This window comes from Lolium rigidum, chromosome 1 (genome assembly GCF_022539505.1).
Source record: "Lolium rigidum isolate FL_2022 chromosome 1, APGP_CSIRO_Lrig_0.1, whole genome shotgun sequence".
NCBI lineage: Eukaryota > Viridiplantae > Streptophyta > Magnoliopsida > Poales > Poaceae > Lolium > Lolium rigidum.
This window is the reverse complement of record NC_061508.1, coordinates 21,082,160-21,100,359: the sequence shown is the minus strand read 5'-3', so window position 1 is coordinate 21,100,359 and position 18,200 is coordinate 21,082,160. Positions and strand designations below refer to the sequence as shown.

Sequence of the window (18,200 nt, the reverse complement as noted above, 5' to 3'; positions counted from 1 at the left end):
CCGCCGCAGTGTGCCATGGAGAAGGAGACGCCGCAGAGCGCGCCGCCGCCGACCTTCCTCCGCGGGGAGGAGGATTCGTCGTCGCCAGCGCGCGCGCGGTTCGAGCGCTTGATCCGGCGGGTGCAAGCGGAGGTGTGCGCGGCGCTCGAGGCGGTTGAGGAGGGCAGCGGCGGCGTCGGCGTCGGCGGTGGGGTGTTCCGGGAGGACGCGTGGACTCGCCCGGGCGGCGGCGGCGGCATCAGCCGCGTGCTGCAGGGTGGACGGGTGTTCGAGAAGGCCGCCGTGAACGTTTCCGTCGTCTACGGCGTAATGCCCCCCGAAGCGTACCGCGCGGCGAGGCCCGACGCGGCGGCGGGCACGGAGAAGGCCGGGCCCGTGCCCTTCTTCGCCGCCGGCGTTAGCTCGGTGAGAGTCCGATCGTCTGAGTTACATGTTCCAACAGTCTGTTGGACCACCATTTCTGCATTATAAATTACTACTAACATCACTAATTTTCTATCAAATTCTAGTGTATGTGATGTATAATTGCTTGAGTAACAGTACTGTTCTTGTTTTGGCTTCTGGTTTACAGGTTATCCATCCAAACAACCCCTTTGCACCAACAATGCATTTCAATTACCGATATTTCGAGACAGAGGCATCACAAGGTACCACCTATGCTGAAAAGTGAAACAAGTGGAACTTGTGTCTAAGTTGAACTCAAGTAAAATTTGGAGATTATTCCTTCAGATACTCCTGGGGCACCCAGACAATGGTGGTTTGGAGGCGGTACGGACTTGACGCCATCTTACATCATCGAAGAGGATATCAAGCATTTTCATGGCGTATGTCAACATGCTCCTGTTTTTCTTGTGCCATTATTTTAGCAAACCTAGCTATAATCCAATGCTATTTGGCATTTCTTTGTTCTTGTATGCCCTGTTTGTTCGGTAACTTGCTTAGGTTTTGTTGTGCGCTTTCAGGTTCAGAAACAAGCATGCGATAAGTTTGATCCAACTTTTTACCCAAAATTCAAGAAATGGTGTGATGACTACTTTCATATCAAGGTCAGTTTGTTTAAATGTTCATTTGGTTTGTTTTTCTGGGTGATTGGTCTGTACAATGCAAAAGTGGCTAACATGACCAGACAGATGAAAAGTGCTACTCCGTATTAGAGTCCTCCAATGCGTAGATTGTCCTGCACAGTCTCATGTTTTTCAAGAGAATATCAGGGAGATGATTACTTGTCTGTGACTACAGCATCGTGGTGAATGCCGTGGGGTGGGCGGAATATTCTTTGATGATCTCAGTGATCGTGATCAAGAAACGCTCCTTGATTTCGTTACAGGTATCACCGGATGCAACTCTGGATTTGGATCTTTTTATACCATGTCGCATTGCTTAATTTGAATCCAAATATATATTCAGCATTTCTATGCCTAAGACACATTCCTTCCTTGGCTGCAGAGTGTGCAGAGTCTGTAATTCCTGCATACATCCCCATCATAGAACGCCGGAAAGATACTCAATTTACAGAAAAACACAGGGCATGGCAGCAGCTACGGAGAGGTCGGTATGTGGAATTCAACCTTGTAAGTGCTTCCATATAACCACAATCCTCATGCTTGTCAGTGTTAGCTTTATTCTGGCTTTAAATTTTTGCTTATTGCGAAGGTCTATGATCGTGGCACCACATTTGGCCTGAAGACTGGAGGAAGGATCGAGAGTATCCTTGTTTCCCTTCCTCTGACCGCACGGTGGGAGTATGATCATGTAAGTTGATATGCTCTGTTACTGTTATCAAAGTTTGAAAAACAGTATGGTTTTGAGTTCTTACAGTTTTAAGACTTCCAATTTTGAATAGTTTGGAAATATTCATTTGAAACAGTAAGGGATAGATTCATAGCGTGCTAGGATGCATTTTTTTATTGTGACAGGTAATTTTGTTACAGCATTAGAATTTTTGTCAAGTTTGCCCGCATGCCATTTGTTTGCAGAAACCGGAAGAAGGGACTGAAGAATGGAAACTTCTTGATACGTGCATCAATCCAAAGGAGTGGATCTGATTGGTTGGAAGTGCTTGTTCTTTATTTTTTTATTTGCTAATACCTGACTTTATTTTGAAGTGTCTTCTATGCGTAGATTTTGCGTATTTGGTGTGATTTTCTGTAGTAAGCTTTAGAGTTTTTCAAGCTTGGTGAAATACGTGTTTGTGTAATTTGTCTAAACGAAAAATATTTATTCTTGTTTCTGAAAATAAAATCCATCTGTTCAAGTGAGGCCTTTACTGCTGTAACACAAGAAACTGACAAGAGAACCATTTAAATATTGAACTTATCTTATTTCCTTTAGATTAGAACGTCGAGTACATTTAACTGGTGCATTGCCATAGCTGCAAGATTCCCTATATAGGCTTTTAGCATGCACAGTAACAATGCTTCGAGAAAACAATTTAATATCGTTACAACTTACAAGCAATTACATGTTCTCTAATTTAACTGCCAATACACTTTCTAACATACTTCTCTAAAGAAATAGTATACCAGCATCACAGAGCACCTTCGAATGACTGCAATCTTTTCAGGATATATTTATTATTAACTGCTTCAAATAGAGAAAATAAATATTTCCCCTACCAACGTAGCGTTCCACTAATGTCTAATGCTATCCGAAGAATCTGACATCGGTAGTGGCTCATATTGGTTAGGTCGCCTCTTCCTCTCTTTTGGTTTTGGCAAATGATTTCCCTTTCATCCACCAGTAAATATAAATATTCTGTTCATTAGGTTTGTTGTTTATGACTTTGCACAGTCCCACTTCCTTTACATAAACTTTATTACTCAATTAGGGTTACGCCATCCACCAACGTAAGAACCAAGATGGCAAACATGTCCTGATCTAGCTAGAACATGGGCAAAATAGTTTTGCTTCTCATGGACAAAAAATGCAGGTTATGGAAGAGAAACTTCTCGTAAATTGATGGCACTCCTGGCTGACCACCATACCCAGTGCGGTAGACTCAACCAGGTCCATTTAAGTTATGACCATCTTGTTGGTGTCTTCTTTGATCTACTGCTACCAATTGGGATTTCCTCAGAGAAAAAACATTTTCTTTCGCAAGTTGGTGATATGAGGTAACGATGAAGTTTCAGAAATTCTTGGTTTTGGTCTCCTCCCATGCCTCAACATTACTATGGATTGAGGACAAATACCATTCTCTCATTGATAAATAAGTTACTGTCATTATAAAAGAAGCGGTGTGTAGCATTCCATTGCTATTTGACAGCAACTTCAGTGTGGTTAGTACCAAGGTCTCTGCCACATGATATTGTTATGTCAAGTATTTCTTTGTGATAGTACTTGCAACAACCAGTGGAACTGTTTTTGTATGATGATACCTTGAGAGACGGCTAGTTTTACAACGGACATTCAAGCTGATTAGGCTAGAATTGGACTGTGCTGAAGCCATATACGCCTAGGAGAAATAAGCATCATCTAATGAAGTCAGGAACTCACTCAGTCGAGATAGAGAGTTCTTTCATGAACTGGCGAGATTGGCCTTTGGGAAAAGACAGAACATGACCATGGTTTGGCTGGGGTCTGTGTCATGGATTTTCATTGTACTTAGCCTTACCATAAAGTTCTCTTTTTCCCCCACAAAAGAAAGTGATATGGCTGGTGCCAAACCTAGACAACATTTATTTTAAATGTATGTTCATTTCATGTTCCAAAGAACATTTGTTTCACACTCTGACACTCATACTCGTTAATCATACCCAAATAGTGAATACGAGTAAAACTGAAGTAGAACAAGATAGATGATGGTAAGCAATGCAGTCCTTGCATGGCTGAAGCTCTTGACTTGGGCCGGTACAGTCAGTTGTCGGTCTTGTTTGGTGCATGGTGTGAAATCTGCAGAGCAATAGGTCCACACCCTGAACACTCAATCAGCTGGTCCGAGAATGGGCAACTGCTTTTCGATTTGCTGATTGTGCTACGAGTATCTTGTTTTCGTATGCGAAACGAAAACGCCAGCTGCCTAGGATAACCAATATATGCATCAAAGAAACCGCATTTACGACGAACTTGAGAAAGTTCAGAAAACCTTTGTTTTGTTCTACTCCTATATCTCAGTATTGTTGGCGGATTCATAACAAATACTCCTAGTACATATAACTAACCTTTTCATTCTGAAAGAAGAAATTTGTGATATTCTTAGGTATTTAAAGGGCAGCAGAACATATATTTGGTCGTTGAGTCACATAATAGATGACTGTTGACTCACACCTCAAATCCTTTAGCTGCTTTAGTGTGATAGACTGGTAGCATTTCTATCAAAACTGGTTTTGCATGATGTATATTTGAGGTCTTGCTGAGGGAATATAATTTTTCGGGCGGGGGCACATACTCCAGGGTGAAAACAAGACGAGTTTTCGAATATTTATAAAACGAAATAATTGACACATGCAAATATGTTCTTATTACATGAACATATATACGCATAAAAGGGGCAGCATGTATGTATATAAAGAAAGAGCTCCTTTTGACACTTTTAACTAAATTTTTTTCGGATTTCTCGATGATCCTCAAATTCAAACCCTTTTCGCGGCATCCTCTGGCTAGTGCATGACCAAAGAATATGTACTTCAAAATTGATGCATATATAAACAATTTGCTCATTGGTCTTAAAGGATAACTGTTATCTTTCATGCATTCACTGAAAGACAAACACTCGAACAAAATAAGAATTCTTCATGGGAGTCATTTGTGTAACAAGCAAATGGAATGATTTAGTTTTGCTCGGACTCATTTGTAAGTCGCCAACGATGTACATTATTTCTGCTGTGATTTTTTTTCTGCATTGTACTCTAGGAAATACTAGATACAAAGGAGTGGACGTGTTTCTATGAGTTTCATGACGTGAGATGATTTTGCCTTCTTTTGTTTGCCATATTGGTACCCTCGCATCCAATTTACATCAATGAAATGCCGTCCTACAAAGAAGCATCCACGGTGGGATCACCTACAATTCTACAAAAGCCTATTTGTGTTGTCTCGCCTGTGGCATGGTTGCATGCCCCTGTCCTGCCACCCTTCTCTATGAACATATACCTAGTACTGCGGATCATGCTCTTACCACAACACCGAGGAAGAACGCCACCGTGAAGAACTTCAGGTTGAGTTTCGATGCCATTGACCATTAAGGCCTCTTGGAAGCTGAATACACATCTCCTACGGATGAGATTTTTTGTTCTCCTCCTATATCTTAGTGTAGTTGTGGATTTTGAAGACATCCACGCAGCAGAGTTTTTTTTTTTCATTTCAAAACTGAAAGCGACAATTCGAGATGTCCGGTCTTGCTATTTAAAGGGGGAGCTCATAGTTGCTCTCTCTCGGTCACACGATTATAATAACGCTTACTCACACGAAGAATGATTGCTCAAGCTGTTTCCGTGTGATAGCACTCCCTATGAAAATAATTATGTTATGATATCGAGCACCTTGGGTATCGCAAACTGGATAACTGTTCAAGATTAGAAGTAGGATGATTGAGATTAAACGATACAACGATACGTTGATACCCTTCGGAGGTTTACACTGTTTTGAGGCTTGTGGATCTATGGAAGCACAAGCCTGGTTTAAAATACAACAAATATAAAGAAGGTGTGTCCGTGTCTTATTCTGGATGCAGCAACCTGTGAATCTGTGTGAGTTTCCTCAACCTGTGAATCTGTGTGAGTTTCCTTACGCAAATCCGTGTCAGTTTCCTCGCGCGAATCCGTGTGGTGTGGACAGAGTCCATCTTCCTGGGTTTGCTCCTGAAGAAAAATAGGCCAACTTGCTCTCGTGGACTGTGATGCCCTGTGAACTTATCTCTGGCCAGCGCCGCTGATCTGATTTCCTCCCTTGGCATTTAACAACATTAGCATTTGCTAAGTTTGCTCATTTCCATTTGTGTGCATAAACCAGAATAAGGGACTCAAGAATGGAAACTTCTGGACACATGCATCAAGCCAAAGGAATGAATCTGATTGATTGGAATTGTTTTTTTTGTGTGTGTTAATACCTGACTTTATTTTGGGAAAACGCTTGTTGTCAGCCGACCGATCCGGGGGGGAAAGATCGGTCGTGCTGTTTCAGCGCGGCTCGCCCCGCTCCGCCCCGTGTTCGGATAGGCCCATTAGCCCATAAACACTTTTTACTGTGATTTTAGCCCATGCAAGCAAAGTAGCCAGCACAGTCCATGCAATCAAAGCAGCCAGCGCCGTTCTAGCTTCGTCATGTCGCACGTAGAGATGTTGTATACGTTCGTTAGTTTTGTAACAATTGCGTATAAAATTTATAAAGAAAGCACGTCAGAGATCTTGTAATGTTTACTTAGGCGTTTGCCATAAATTGTTTTGTTGTAATCGACTATAATTTTTGGTAAAATAGTTGGCGATTTTTATTGTAATTAAATATATAGAAAATGTGTTATTGTTTAACCAATTTTTTCAGTCACGAACACATGTTTTTTGTTGTTATAGCTTTTGATTTTTTATTGTAATTGTTGTCAATTTTTGTTGTAAACCAACATGTAGAAAAGTAGTTGTTAATTATCCACTTTTTATAACATTTACATTTTGAAATTTTGTTGTGAATATTTTGTTGTAATAGTATATTTTTTTTGTAAGCGGGGTGAGGATTTTGTTGTAATACTCGTTATGACTCAGATCTGTCGTCGGGTGGCATTTTTGTTGTAAATATTGAGGATGTCCGGCCCAAAGGGATATAACTTTTCAGTTTAACTGGGGAAGAGAAGGACTGCGGGTTGAGTTTCCAAAAAATAGGGGGCAAAACTTAAAAGATACATTACGGTTGATTCTGGACGTCGGATCTCGATTGGACGGAGCGGAGAACGACCGATTTTTCTCTCTTTTTCAGTCGGCCGACGCTCAGCGTCGCCCTTTATTTTGAAGTGTCTTCTGCGTGTAGATTTTGTGTATATGGTGTGATTTTCTACAGTGAGCTTGTCAAGCTAGGTAAACTATGTGTTCGCTTAATTTATCTAAATGAAAAATACGCATTCTTGTTTCTGGAAATAAAAACCATCAAGTCACGTGAGACCTTTACTACTGCCGCAAAACAATAAACCTGGCAAGAGAAGCATTGAAATATTGAATCCATCTCGTTTCCTATCCTCCAAAACTCTCGCGTTTACTTCAAACTGCAAATTCGATACAGTTTTCTAGTTTCCTTTTGGCAGGTAGGAATGACAAGCTAAGAACATATTCTCAAAGAGCATAATCATCTAGCTCCAGATAGTTGCATGTACATCTTTAAAGGAACATTTACTAGTATTTTTTTTTGAAGAAAATACATTTTCAAAATGAGCTACAAAAGAGAGTTATGAAAATTTTGCACCAAAGAGGATGAACGCCAATAGGGTCATTCAATACATTTTAAACTTTATCACCCAATTTGGATCTCTCCACCAAAGATTCCGCTTTACCACATGATGAATGGCTTGTAACTTTTCTCTCCTCTTAACTTGCCATTTTCTGAAAAACACATAGTTGGCATAGTAAGGTAATAGTAATAAGTTATTGTAAGAAAGATCCACCCACAAAATGTTCCGAGTCCTATTTTTAGGTAAAACTTATTCAGAATCCCAGTTATGATGATTTTAGAACTACATCCAGACAGCTGATAGCAGCATCTGGATTATGTCGTATTCATGTTTGCAGAGCTATATGGTAGTTTGCTCCGCGTGCTACTGGGTTTTAAGCTTACTCCACGTACTTTACTGCCTTTCATCACCTCATCATGGTACTACATTGGACTGAAACACATAATTCACATGATGAAGAAAGGAAATTGCATGTTTTAGATGATACTAAATGTCCTCTTATATGAAGATTACCTTAGTGGGACCCACTTAAGTGCAGATTAATTTCATCAACTCCCCTTATGTTTCCATCTTTGCCTCAACCCCTGGTTTTGATGGTCATGACTCCCAGCTAGATAAATGAACATGTTTTTTTTTACCTGCTTCCACAGTTCGGAATTTTTGGTGATGCTCCTCGAGTACCAAATATCGATTTTAATGGTGAAAACCCAAGGTATTACCCTCAATGATTGTACCTTGCAATGACCTTGTTGAAGACATTGTTTTTATGAACTCGGACTTTCTTCAAGGTGAAAACCTAATTTTTTTGATTGGGCGACAACAAGTCTTATGCATTGTTCCCCTTCTTGGAGGCATCGCTTTCGGAGAACCTCTTTTGTAATCCAGGTGTTATACTTGGTGGTGGTTAGAATGCCCCTGACGTGAGTGATTGATCACCGTGGCATAATTTTTTTTTCTTTGGCTATGTGCATCCTTGATGTCTTCGAGAATTTTGTTGGTGCAGAGGCTGAATATCATTGATATCTTTACGATATTGATAATTCCTCACGTCAGGAGAGTAGTGAAAAAATGATCACTATTACAAGGCGAGTAGTGACAAAATGATCACTATTACAGCAACATACACTCCTACAACCGCACCCATACTATCCTATATCCAGCAGTATATGTGTTACTGAAAATTTAAGCTTGAACTTGCTAAAAGTATTTTTTAAGGTTATCTCGCGTTGCTAGCTTAGCTTACCTCTCGGTGTGCTGGAAGTGAATGTCGGAATCTGCTGCATCGCCCCGCTGATAAAAACGTGTACACCCCCGTGTAGATAGTGTCAGGCCATAAGTGTTAGTTGTTTCCATATATGTCCATCTCCTCAAATACAGTGACAAACCTTTCAAACCTATTGGTTTACATGCTTGCCGCACCACTGGTCGAAACTTGCCAACATTCTATTTTGGGCGGTGGAACACAAAACATCATTATCTGGAGGCCAAAATACTCGAATTATTTCCTTTTAAACCTTGTATTTTTTTCCTTTACTAATAAGTATTTTTAAGTATTGAGTGCACCAAAACCTAATTCAAACATCTCGCCATGAACTTATGTATTCACCAGAGATGACCAACTGCCAGAAAGCTGAATAGTGCGGCTCATAGATGATGAATGTGCATCCTGGAGAGCCTCATCGATGCACGTGCTGCAACCGGCACTGTTCGTATCACCTCGGCACTATGTCAGTGCATATGTTATATCACTTGTCATAATGTTGTCTTTAATGCACATTTTCGAAGCCATGGACACTTTCTGAGGCAGATGCTGGACCTACGGAAATAATCTTGCGGATGATCCTTACTGGCAGACGTGGGGATAATTGATTGGTGTAACTCCACTGTCCCTCCATGATTTGTGGATTCCTTCTGGCTGATTGCCACGTCTACCCGTAAAACCAATTTCGTAGGATTCATCCTGTAGATGTAGCTGGGGGTGGGGTGGGGGGGGCACGAGCCCCCTATCTCCGTCCTTGAGTAGAACCAGGTCCTAAATGAATAAAAAGCATGCCATGCTGGGCAGAAGATGAAGCTGTTATCACCAGAATTTGACCGGATCAGAGGTGGGCCGCGATTAAGATGGGCTTGAAGAATATACCTGGAAGAAATACATGAATCGGCCTTGTATACAAAGTTTGGGCTAGTTTGCCCGTGTATCTGTAAATATAGTAGGATACGTGTCGGTTAGATAGAGTTTGGCTCGTGCACGGTTGGAATTATTCTCACGTTAGAAAGTCTACGGACTATAAATATGTATCTAGGGTTTATGAAATAAACAACAATCACGTTCATCACAAACCAATCTAGGCGCATCGCCAACTCCCTTGTTTCGAGGGTTTCTTCCGGGTAAGCATCATGCTGCCTTGCGATCTAGGTGATAACGTTTATTCGTTGTTCATGCGTTGCTCGTGCTGAAGCCTTGTTGATGGCGAGCAACGTAGTTATCATAGATGTGTTAGGGTTAGCATTGTTCCGTCGTGTTACATGCTTTCGTCCATGCAACCCTTAGACGTCTAGCCGCCCTTACGCCTATGTTAGGTGTAAGGGCGGCACCTCGCTTGATCATTGTTTAGTAGATCCGATCCGTTATGATTGCTCCTTGTTCTTCAAGGATTAGTTTAATATCTGCATAGTTAGGCCTTGCAAACGGGTTGAAGGATCCGATGGCACGTAGGGTGTAGTTTGCTAGCCCTAGACAGGATGTTCCGGGGATCAACTTCATGTTGGTTTTTAGGCCTTGTCTAGGGTCGGTTTATGATCACCGTGCGTGGCCGCCGGGCTCAATCACGCGTAGGATGTTCCGATTATGTGGTGAAAACCCTAAATCGTAGTAGGTCGTTTTAGCTTTATATCGATCAAGCGGGACCACCATGTGATCGTACACCTCGTACGAATCATGGGTGGATCGGCTCCTTGAGCCGATTCACGGGACAACTCGAGAGCCGATCGAGGCTCGTATTTAATGTTTACGTGTATGCCATGCAGGAAACTAAGCGAAGCAAATCCATCACCTTCCCGATCGGTATAGGTCAGGTGGCACGCCCTTGCACCGAGCATCGGACGTGCGTGCCGAGTCTTTGCGGGCCGTCGCTCGAGGGACCGGGGCCAGCCGCAGTCTTGGAAGCCTCCCGGCTCTCTTGTGTTGCCCGTCGCTGCTCGCCGGTGGGTTTCTGACCGCAACACATTCTGGCACGCCCGGTGGGACCATCTTCGACATCAACCGCATCGCCATCTACATCTGAGATGGCGGAAGGTACTCCGGTCACGTACGAAGATCTGACTGAGGAGCTCAAGAAGAAGTATGACGAGGTCAAAGCTATCCTCGAAGCCGACCTCATCGGCTCTTTCCGGAGAACCCGCTCACACGCATCGGGTGGAAGGGGTTCTCACCGAAGCGCGCTCGATGGAGTGGACCTGTATACCCCTTCGGAAGAACGCACCAGGTCTCTGCGTCAGGAGATTAATTTCATGGTGGCTCATTCGCTGCACCGCCATTCTGAGAGCCTGGTGAACACTTTGGAGCGTGTCGCCCTTCGGGTGATCCAGGAAATCACGAGCCATCAGTATTCTCCGTCAGGACCAGCTCTGGGGACTCACCAAGGAGAGATACCACTCCAGTCCCGACCGCCGCTGCCGTTCGCGTTGGCAGCACCAGAGGTGCCGAGTTCACCGGCATACGTCGTCTACAAGATCGGTGGTGACCCTAGTGATTACCGGTTCTTGTATGAGGCGCCTAAGGAGATCCCTCACGGATACACGTGCACATACGTGCCAGACTGCAGCAGCTGGGTACTCTCAAACCAGACTGCAACAGCAGGGACTTCTAGAACAGCAGGAGGAACTTCGGAACGGATCTTGAGAAGCGGACGTGGCTAGCTAAGTATGCCACTCCGACGAACCTCCGGAGCTCAACTCCTGCAGGTTGGCTCGGAGCTTGAGAAGCAAGCGTGGCTGGCTAAGTATACCACTCCAGCGAATCTTCGGGGTTCGACTCCTGCAGCCATCACCGCGGATCAGATCAGTACAATCTTGAGAGACCAGTTCGGCATGGTGCCGAAAAGGAGGGCAATCGGCTATTCCAAGCCGTACCCCAACGAGTACGATTTGATCCCACTACCACCCAAATATCGGCTCCCCGAATTCTCCAAGTTTAGTGGGTCGGATGGCTCCAGCTCAATCGAGCATGTGAGCCGATATTTGGCGCAGCTGGGCACGATCTCAGCGTCAGATGATCTACGTGTGAGGTTCTTCGCACTATCCCTCACAGGATCGGCCTTTGGGTGGTACACATCGCTGCCACCAGACTCAATCCGGACTTGGAAACAGTTGGAAGAACAGTTCCACCTGCGGTATCACTCGAGTCTTCCGAGCCCGGCATTGCCGATCTAGCACAAGTGCGACGAAGCGCGGAGAAACGGTGTCGGAATACATCCAGCGCTTCGGGATCGTTAGGAACCGATGCTATTCGGCTCGTATGAGCTGAAAAAGAAGCGATCGAGTTGGCGGTGGTGGGTCTTGCATCACCGATCAAGGATGTGGCCTCCCAAGCGAGTACCCTTCAACGGCGCATATGGTGCGAAGCTGTCATTATATAAACAGCGCCACCCGGAGGTGTACCGGGATAAATTCAAGCGTGCGGTGGTCCTGGTTGAGGCGGAGGAAGATGAAGGCTCGCGGGAGATCAAGAGGTAGCGGTGGCTGAATGGACTCGGGGGCAAGCCCCGTGTCCTGCAAGTGGGTTAAGCCACAAGGTCCTCCAAGAGGGTTTGAATTCGACGTGACCAAAGCTGAGCAAATTTTCGACCTCTTACTTAAGGAGAAGCGACTAAGGTTACCCGAAGGCCACAAAATCCCCACGGCACGGGAGCTGAACGGAAAGCCATACTTGCAAGTGGCATAACACGTTCACCCATACCACCAACGACTGCGAGGTGTGGCGTCGGCGGATCCAAATGGCGATAGAACAAGGGCGGCTAATTTTTAGCCAGTACGCCATGAAAGTCGACACGCACCCCTTCCCCGCCGTTAACATGGTGGAGTGTACTTACCCTGGGAGGTGCCAGCCAGGTTTCTCGTTCAGCATCAACATGGTAGGACCTGGGCACCACTCTGGTAAGGACAGAGACGAGGGCAGCTGCTCTCATAGCAAGGACAAAGAGGAAGCCGTCCCACGCGATCGGCCCCGGCAAGATGGCAAGCGCTACGTCACAGAGGGAGAAGTGAAGAATGTGCGGTATCAGCGACCCCTCTGTGATCACCTCCTCAACAAATACGTGAGTCAATACGACCAACGCCGGCGATATGACGACGACGACGAAAGGGATCGTCTGGCTAGCAGAGACGCCAGGAGAGACCGCCGGCATGATCGCAACGAGGAGAGATATGAGCGCCATGCCAAGGAGAAATCAAGAGAACAAGACGACGTGGATAGGCACTGGGACTGTCCCTTCTTCAGACACTGTTGGGATTCAGGAATGAGCCGATTGCCTACAATCGGTGAGCGCCCGAAATGTAGAGAGAAGAAGAAGGGTGCGGGAGACGTGTCGGTATTCAAACGTCTAGGGCCGCTCCCATCTCGGAACAAGTACGCCGAGTCCTCTCGGGTGGAAGATCTCGAGGAGTTAGAAGACGACGATGGAGAAGAAGAAGATAAGTACCACCGGCCAAGGTGGTGCCCACGATGGACTCAGCCGTTCCCAAAAGCGTAGGGTTCAGCGGCTACGTGGTTTGGAGGAAGCCGAAAGGTTATACCCGCACACGTTAAGGAAGGCGCGGCCTGATCCGGCCGCGAAAATTCAGCGAACTATGGACGAAGAAGGTCGGCCACAAAAGAAAGAGTGGCGCCCCAAACAAAGGAAAGCCGATGATGAGACATCGGCTGGCACAAACATGGTGTTCATCCTTCCAGCGGAGTTTAGTGCTCCAGGATTAGACGAAGCACTCGTGGCACAACTTGACTGCGGCCCACGGCCAGTTGTCTTTGAGAAGCCACGAGAAAGAAGCTACAGACACCTGAAGGCCCTGTACCTACGAGGTTATATCAATGGGCAGCCTGTCAACAAGATGCTGGTGGACACCGGAGCGGCAGTCAACATTATGCCGTACTCCATGCTACGTCGGTTAGGACGCTCTAGCTCGGATCTGATCAAGAACAACGTTACACTGAGCGATTTCAACGGCCAAGCATCTGAATCGCAAGGTGTTCTGAACGTGGATCTGACCGTAGGAAGAAAAACCATCCCTACGACGTTCTTCATTGTCGACAGCAAGAGCACCTATGTCGTCCCGCTAGGGAGAGATTGGATCCACGCCAATCTGTTGCACCCCATCCACGATGCACCAATGTTTAATACAGTGGGATGGAGACGAAGTAGAGGTCGTCCACGCAGATGACTCAGCCGAGATTTCAACGGCTGGCATGAACGTTTGGGAGACGGCAGGCCAAGAGCCACTCTCAGGCATCACTTTGGATGACTGCGAGCGCATCGACGTGACAAAAAACGGGGTGAGGCTGGTCTTATCCACCGGCCTGTCCGTGTAACAAGAGCAAAACCTGTGGACTAACATGGCAAGGCCGATCCTCGTGATCGGCCCCAAGAAATAAAAAGGGATACTCTCATCTCGAGCATGTCACGTAGTTATACTGAAGCAAGACCAAGATGTAAACCTTCATGGAGCAATTCGATCAACATGGAGGCCGATTCCAGCAATCGGCCAAAATTATCCTCACCACACGTTCTGCCCGTGTTCAACGTCGATCTAACGGGCGGCGGAAAGCGGGGATACAGGTTTACGTCGGCTGACGAGCTGGAAGAAGTCAACATTGATCATGATGGAGCCGATGTCCAAATACAGCGCTTTGGCTAACTATAGAGCCGATATCTGCAGTTACCTGACAGATTCGGCTCGGGGGGCACCTAATCAGATGAACATGTGCGATACATGTGCAGTGAAATATTGGGGGCCGATAGAAAAATCGGCCAGTAAAAAAAAATCACAGCCGATGCACAGACATCGACTTGAGAAAAGATGCGAAGACGACAGTATGCAAGTCACAGCCGATGCACAGGCATCGACTTCAGAGTATAAAAAGCCGAGGCACAGCCATCGACTCTAGAATTACAAGCACAAACTGCCACATGCGCAGGCCCTACTGAAGGAAAGTTTCTAAGGCGTGGAGTACACCAGCACGGACGTGATCCACCTCTGCGATCTCGGCCTTGTCGTCATTATCCTTGCCAACTGGCCAGAGCTTCAACTGCAGCGTCACTGGGACGTGAGGCTGGATTTCTTCAAGAGTGTTCTTCACCTCCTCAGGGTTTTCGACTAATATCTCAATGGGTGAAGAAGGCAGAACTTTGAGGCATTGGAGTTGGTCAGCGGTGACGCCGGAGTTCGGTTCATCATGTGCTGTGGAGTGGTCCGGCTCGATAGATTCAGGGTCAAACGACAGACAAGCTCGAGAGATCACAGCCACGACAAACAACAAAAGCAGCATAAGTCTGCAGATCAGGGTAAGGGCAAGCCCAACAAAGGGAGCATACCTCTCCTATGACCATGGGAACAGCCGATGACGAAGCAATCGGCTGTGGCATCTCTGCCTGGGGTTTGGCCAAGGTGGCAACTTGGTCGATGTCACCTGTGGAGGTTGTTACCGCCAGAGTTGTGGAGGGCATCAGAACTTCCTCGACATCCCCCACTGGAAGTTTCATCAGTCTGCAAAAAAGGATGGTGAGCCGATCTGGGCAGCAAAGCACAAGAACTAAGCTAGGAGGAGTTGGAGAGTTGTTACATTTGAGAGCTGTTACATTTGACTCTTGGTGCGTACGCTTCCTTGCCCTGTTTTGATGGGAGCTCGAAGGGCAGCAGTTTCAGGGGCTGACCTTTTCTTGGGAGCCGATGGTGGCACATCTGGCTGTTTTTGCGTGGTAGTGTCCTCAGAGGTGCCCAAGCTTGAGCCTCGTCGGCTGGACTGCGTCTCCTCGCTGGTATTGTCTTCAGTAGAGGTCTACAAGAGCAGGATTAATGGACCCTGACATGCTATAAAAGCCTAGAAGGATGAGTGGAACGAGATGGGGTATAGAACAGCCTACATATAAGCTTCTGGAGCTGGTGCAGGGTTTTTGCCCTTCAAAGTTTTCCTGGCAGCTACTTTTCTCGCTGCTGTTCTCGCCCTGACTGAGGCTCGGGGGGCAGCTGACCCTGAAGAATCTTTACTCTAGGGAGCCGATTTTATGGGAATCAGCTGGCTCTGCATCACAACCCTTTTAAAAGGTGGTGAGTTCTTGCAGAAGAGGACCACTGGAGCTGGTGGGAGGAACTTGAAGGGGGATCCATCATCGTTGACAGGCTCTGGGCCATCTTGTTGCTGCAAAGAAACAGAGCAGGGTTATAAAGCACCACTGGAAACTATCGCAAGGAAATCTGCGAACAAGTGGTACCTGTTCTGCGGAAGTATCAGCTTCAGCGTCAAATTGTTTCAGCAACGGTCCTAGGGCTCTCCTGAAGGCATGGATCTTCCACATTGTCCACCAGATCTCAAAGTCATCAGTCGAAGAGATGAAGGATAGATTGTGAGGGACCGATGCGTTGCCATCGGCTCATTGAGCATTGATCAAGTTGACAATCGGCAAAGTCAGTATGAGGGGAAATCGGCTAAATTAGCATAAAGGAAATCGGCAAAATCAAGTTAAAGAGAATTTTTCATTAATAATCGGATTCCTTACATAAAAGCTGATTGCTCTCAAAAGGAAGTACCAGGGGATACATTGCCCCATCTACTACTACTGATCCTATGCTAAGGGTCCTATCTATGGGCCGTCGCTGCCCTCGTCGTCGCCGTCGTCGCCGCTGTCGGCGCTACTCCCGGCTGGCTCATCGTCGCTGCTGCCGCGGCCGCCGGCAGGGCCCTCGTTGTCCTCGTCCTCCTCGTCAGCGTCGTCGTCGCTGTCGAAGTCGCTGAGGTTCCCCGGCCAGGGGCAGAAGCGCTTGGCCGGCGGCTCATCGGAGGAGGTGTCGTCCTCCTCCTCCTCCTCCTCCTCCTCGAAGGAGGTGAAGTCGTCCCAGGAAAAGGGATCGTCATCGCTCTCCTCCTCCGTTTCCCCGTCGGCAAGGAAGCGGAGTTCACTTTCCCCGTCGGTCGAGGACTTGTCGTCCTCAGACCAGACGGAGAAGTCGTGACTGGACTCGTCCCCGTCTTCTATGGCGCGGCGAATGTTGGCCTCGTGGGCCTCCTCCGGGTCCCACTCCGGCGTCGGCTCGCGGGAGGGGGAGGACTGGGAGGAAAGACCCGATGAGGCGGAGGAGGAAGAAGACATGGTGGCAGAGGATGGCTTTTGGAGTGCTAATGCGAAGGGGATGAGGAGGTGAAACTGCAGGATGCGGTTAAAATAGAGGCGATATAGTGGAGATGATTCAATGCTGCAGCGGTTCCCGAGGATGTGGTGCCAAAACCGTCAAATCATACGGAGAAGTTGAGAAGGCAAGGTATCATGATGAAGGGATACCGTGGTGGTTCTGTTCTGCCCCGATTTGACACGACGAAGAAAGGGAAAAACATAGTGATTTTGGAATTGTCATTTCCAAAACCAGGGGGGCATGTGTTATCACCAGAATTTGACCGGATCAGAGGTGGGCCGCGATTAAGATGGGCTTGAAGAATATACCTGGAAGAAATACATGAATCGGCCTTGTATACAAAGTTTGGGCTAGTTTGCCCGCGTATCTGTAAATATAGTAGGATACGTGTCGGTTAGATAGAGTTTGGCTCGTGCACGGTTGGGATTATTCCCACGTTAGAAAGTCTACGGACTATAAATATGTATCTAGGGTTTATGAAATAAACAACAATCACGTTCATCACAAACCAATCTAGGCGCATCGCCAACTCCCTTGTTTCGAGGGTTTCTTCCGGGTAAGCATCATGCTGCCTAGACCGCATCTTGCGATCTAGGCAGTAACGTTTATTCGTTGTTCATGCGTTGCTCGTCGTCGAAGCCTTGTTGATGGCGAGCAACGTAGTTATCATAGATGTGTTAGGGTTAGCATTGTTCCGTCGTGTTACATGCTTTCGTCCATGCAACCCTTAGACGTCTAGCCGCCCTTACGCCTATCTTAGGTGTAAGGGCGGCACCTCGCTTGATCATTGTTTAGTAGATCCGATCCGTTATGATTGCTCCTTGTTCTTCAAGGATTAGTTTAATATCTGCATAGTTAGGCCTTGCAAACGGGTTGAAGGATCCAGTGGCACGTAGGGTGTAGTTTGCTAGCCCTAGACAGGATGTTCCGGGGATCAACTTCATGTTGGTTTTTAGGCCTTGTCTAGGGTCGGTTTATGATCACCGTGCGTGGCCGCCAGGCTCATTTACGCGTAGGATGTTCCGATTATGTGGTGAAAACCCTAAATCGTAGTAGGTCGTTTTAGCTTTATATCGATCAAGCAGGACCACCATGTGATCGTACACCTCGTACGAATCATGGGTGGATCGGCTCCTTGAGCCGATTCACGGGACAACTCGAGAGCCGATCGAGGCTCGTATTTAATGTTTACGTGTATGCCATGCAGGAAACTAAGCGAAGCAAATCCATCACCTTCCTGATCAGGTATAGGTCAGGTGGCACGCCCTTGCACCAGCATCGGACGTGCGTGCCGAGTCTTTGCGGGCCGTCGCTCGAGGGACCAGGGCCAGCCGCAGTCTTGGAAGCCTCCCGGCTCTACTGTGTTGCCAGTCGCTGCTCGCCGGTGGGTTTCTGACCGCAACAGAAGCAGAGTGGAATCCATAGCAGACAA

At 46.5% G+C, this 18,200-nt stretch overlaps 1 protein-coding gene across 1 annotated transcript; it reads left to right on the top strand.

Annotated features, from left to right (window-relative positions):
- On the top strand, positions 1-2,258 carry LOC124685030 (oxygen-dependent coproporphyrinogen-III oxidase, chloroplastic-like). The gene is made up of 8 exons (XM_047219304.1): positions 1-405; positions 572-647; positions 730-824; positions 963-1,046; positions 1,240-1,327; positions 1,447-1,571; positions 1,654-1,752; positions 1,977-2,258. Exons 1-8 carry the CDS (start codon positions 16-18, stop codon positions 2,043-2,045), a joined length of 1,026 nt encoding a protein of 341 aa, XP_047075260.1. The 5' UTR covers positions 1-15; the 3' UTR covers positions 2,046-2,258.
- Positions 2,259-18,200: the final 15,942 nt, after the last annotated feature.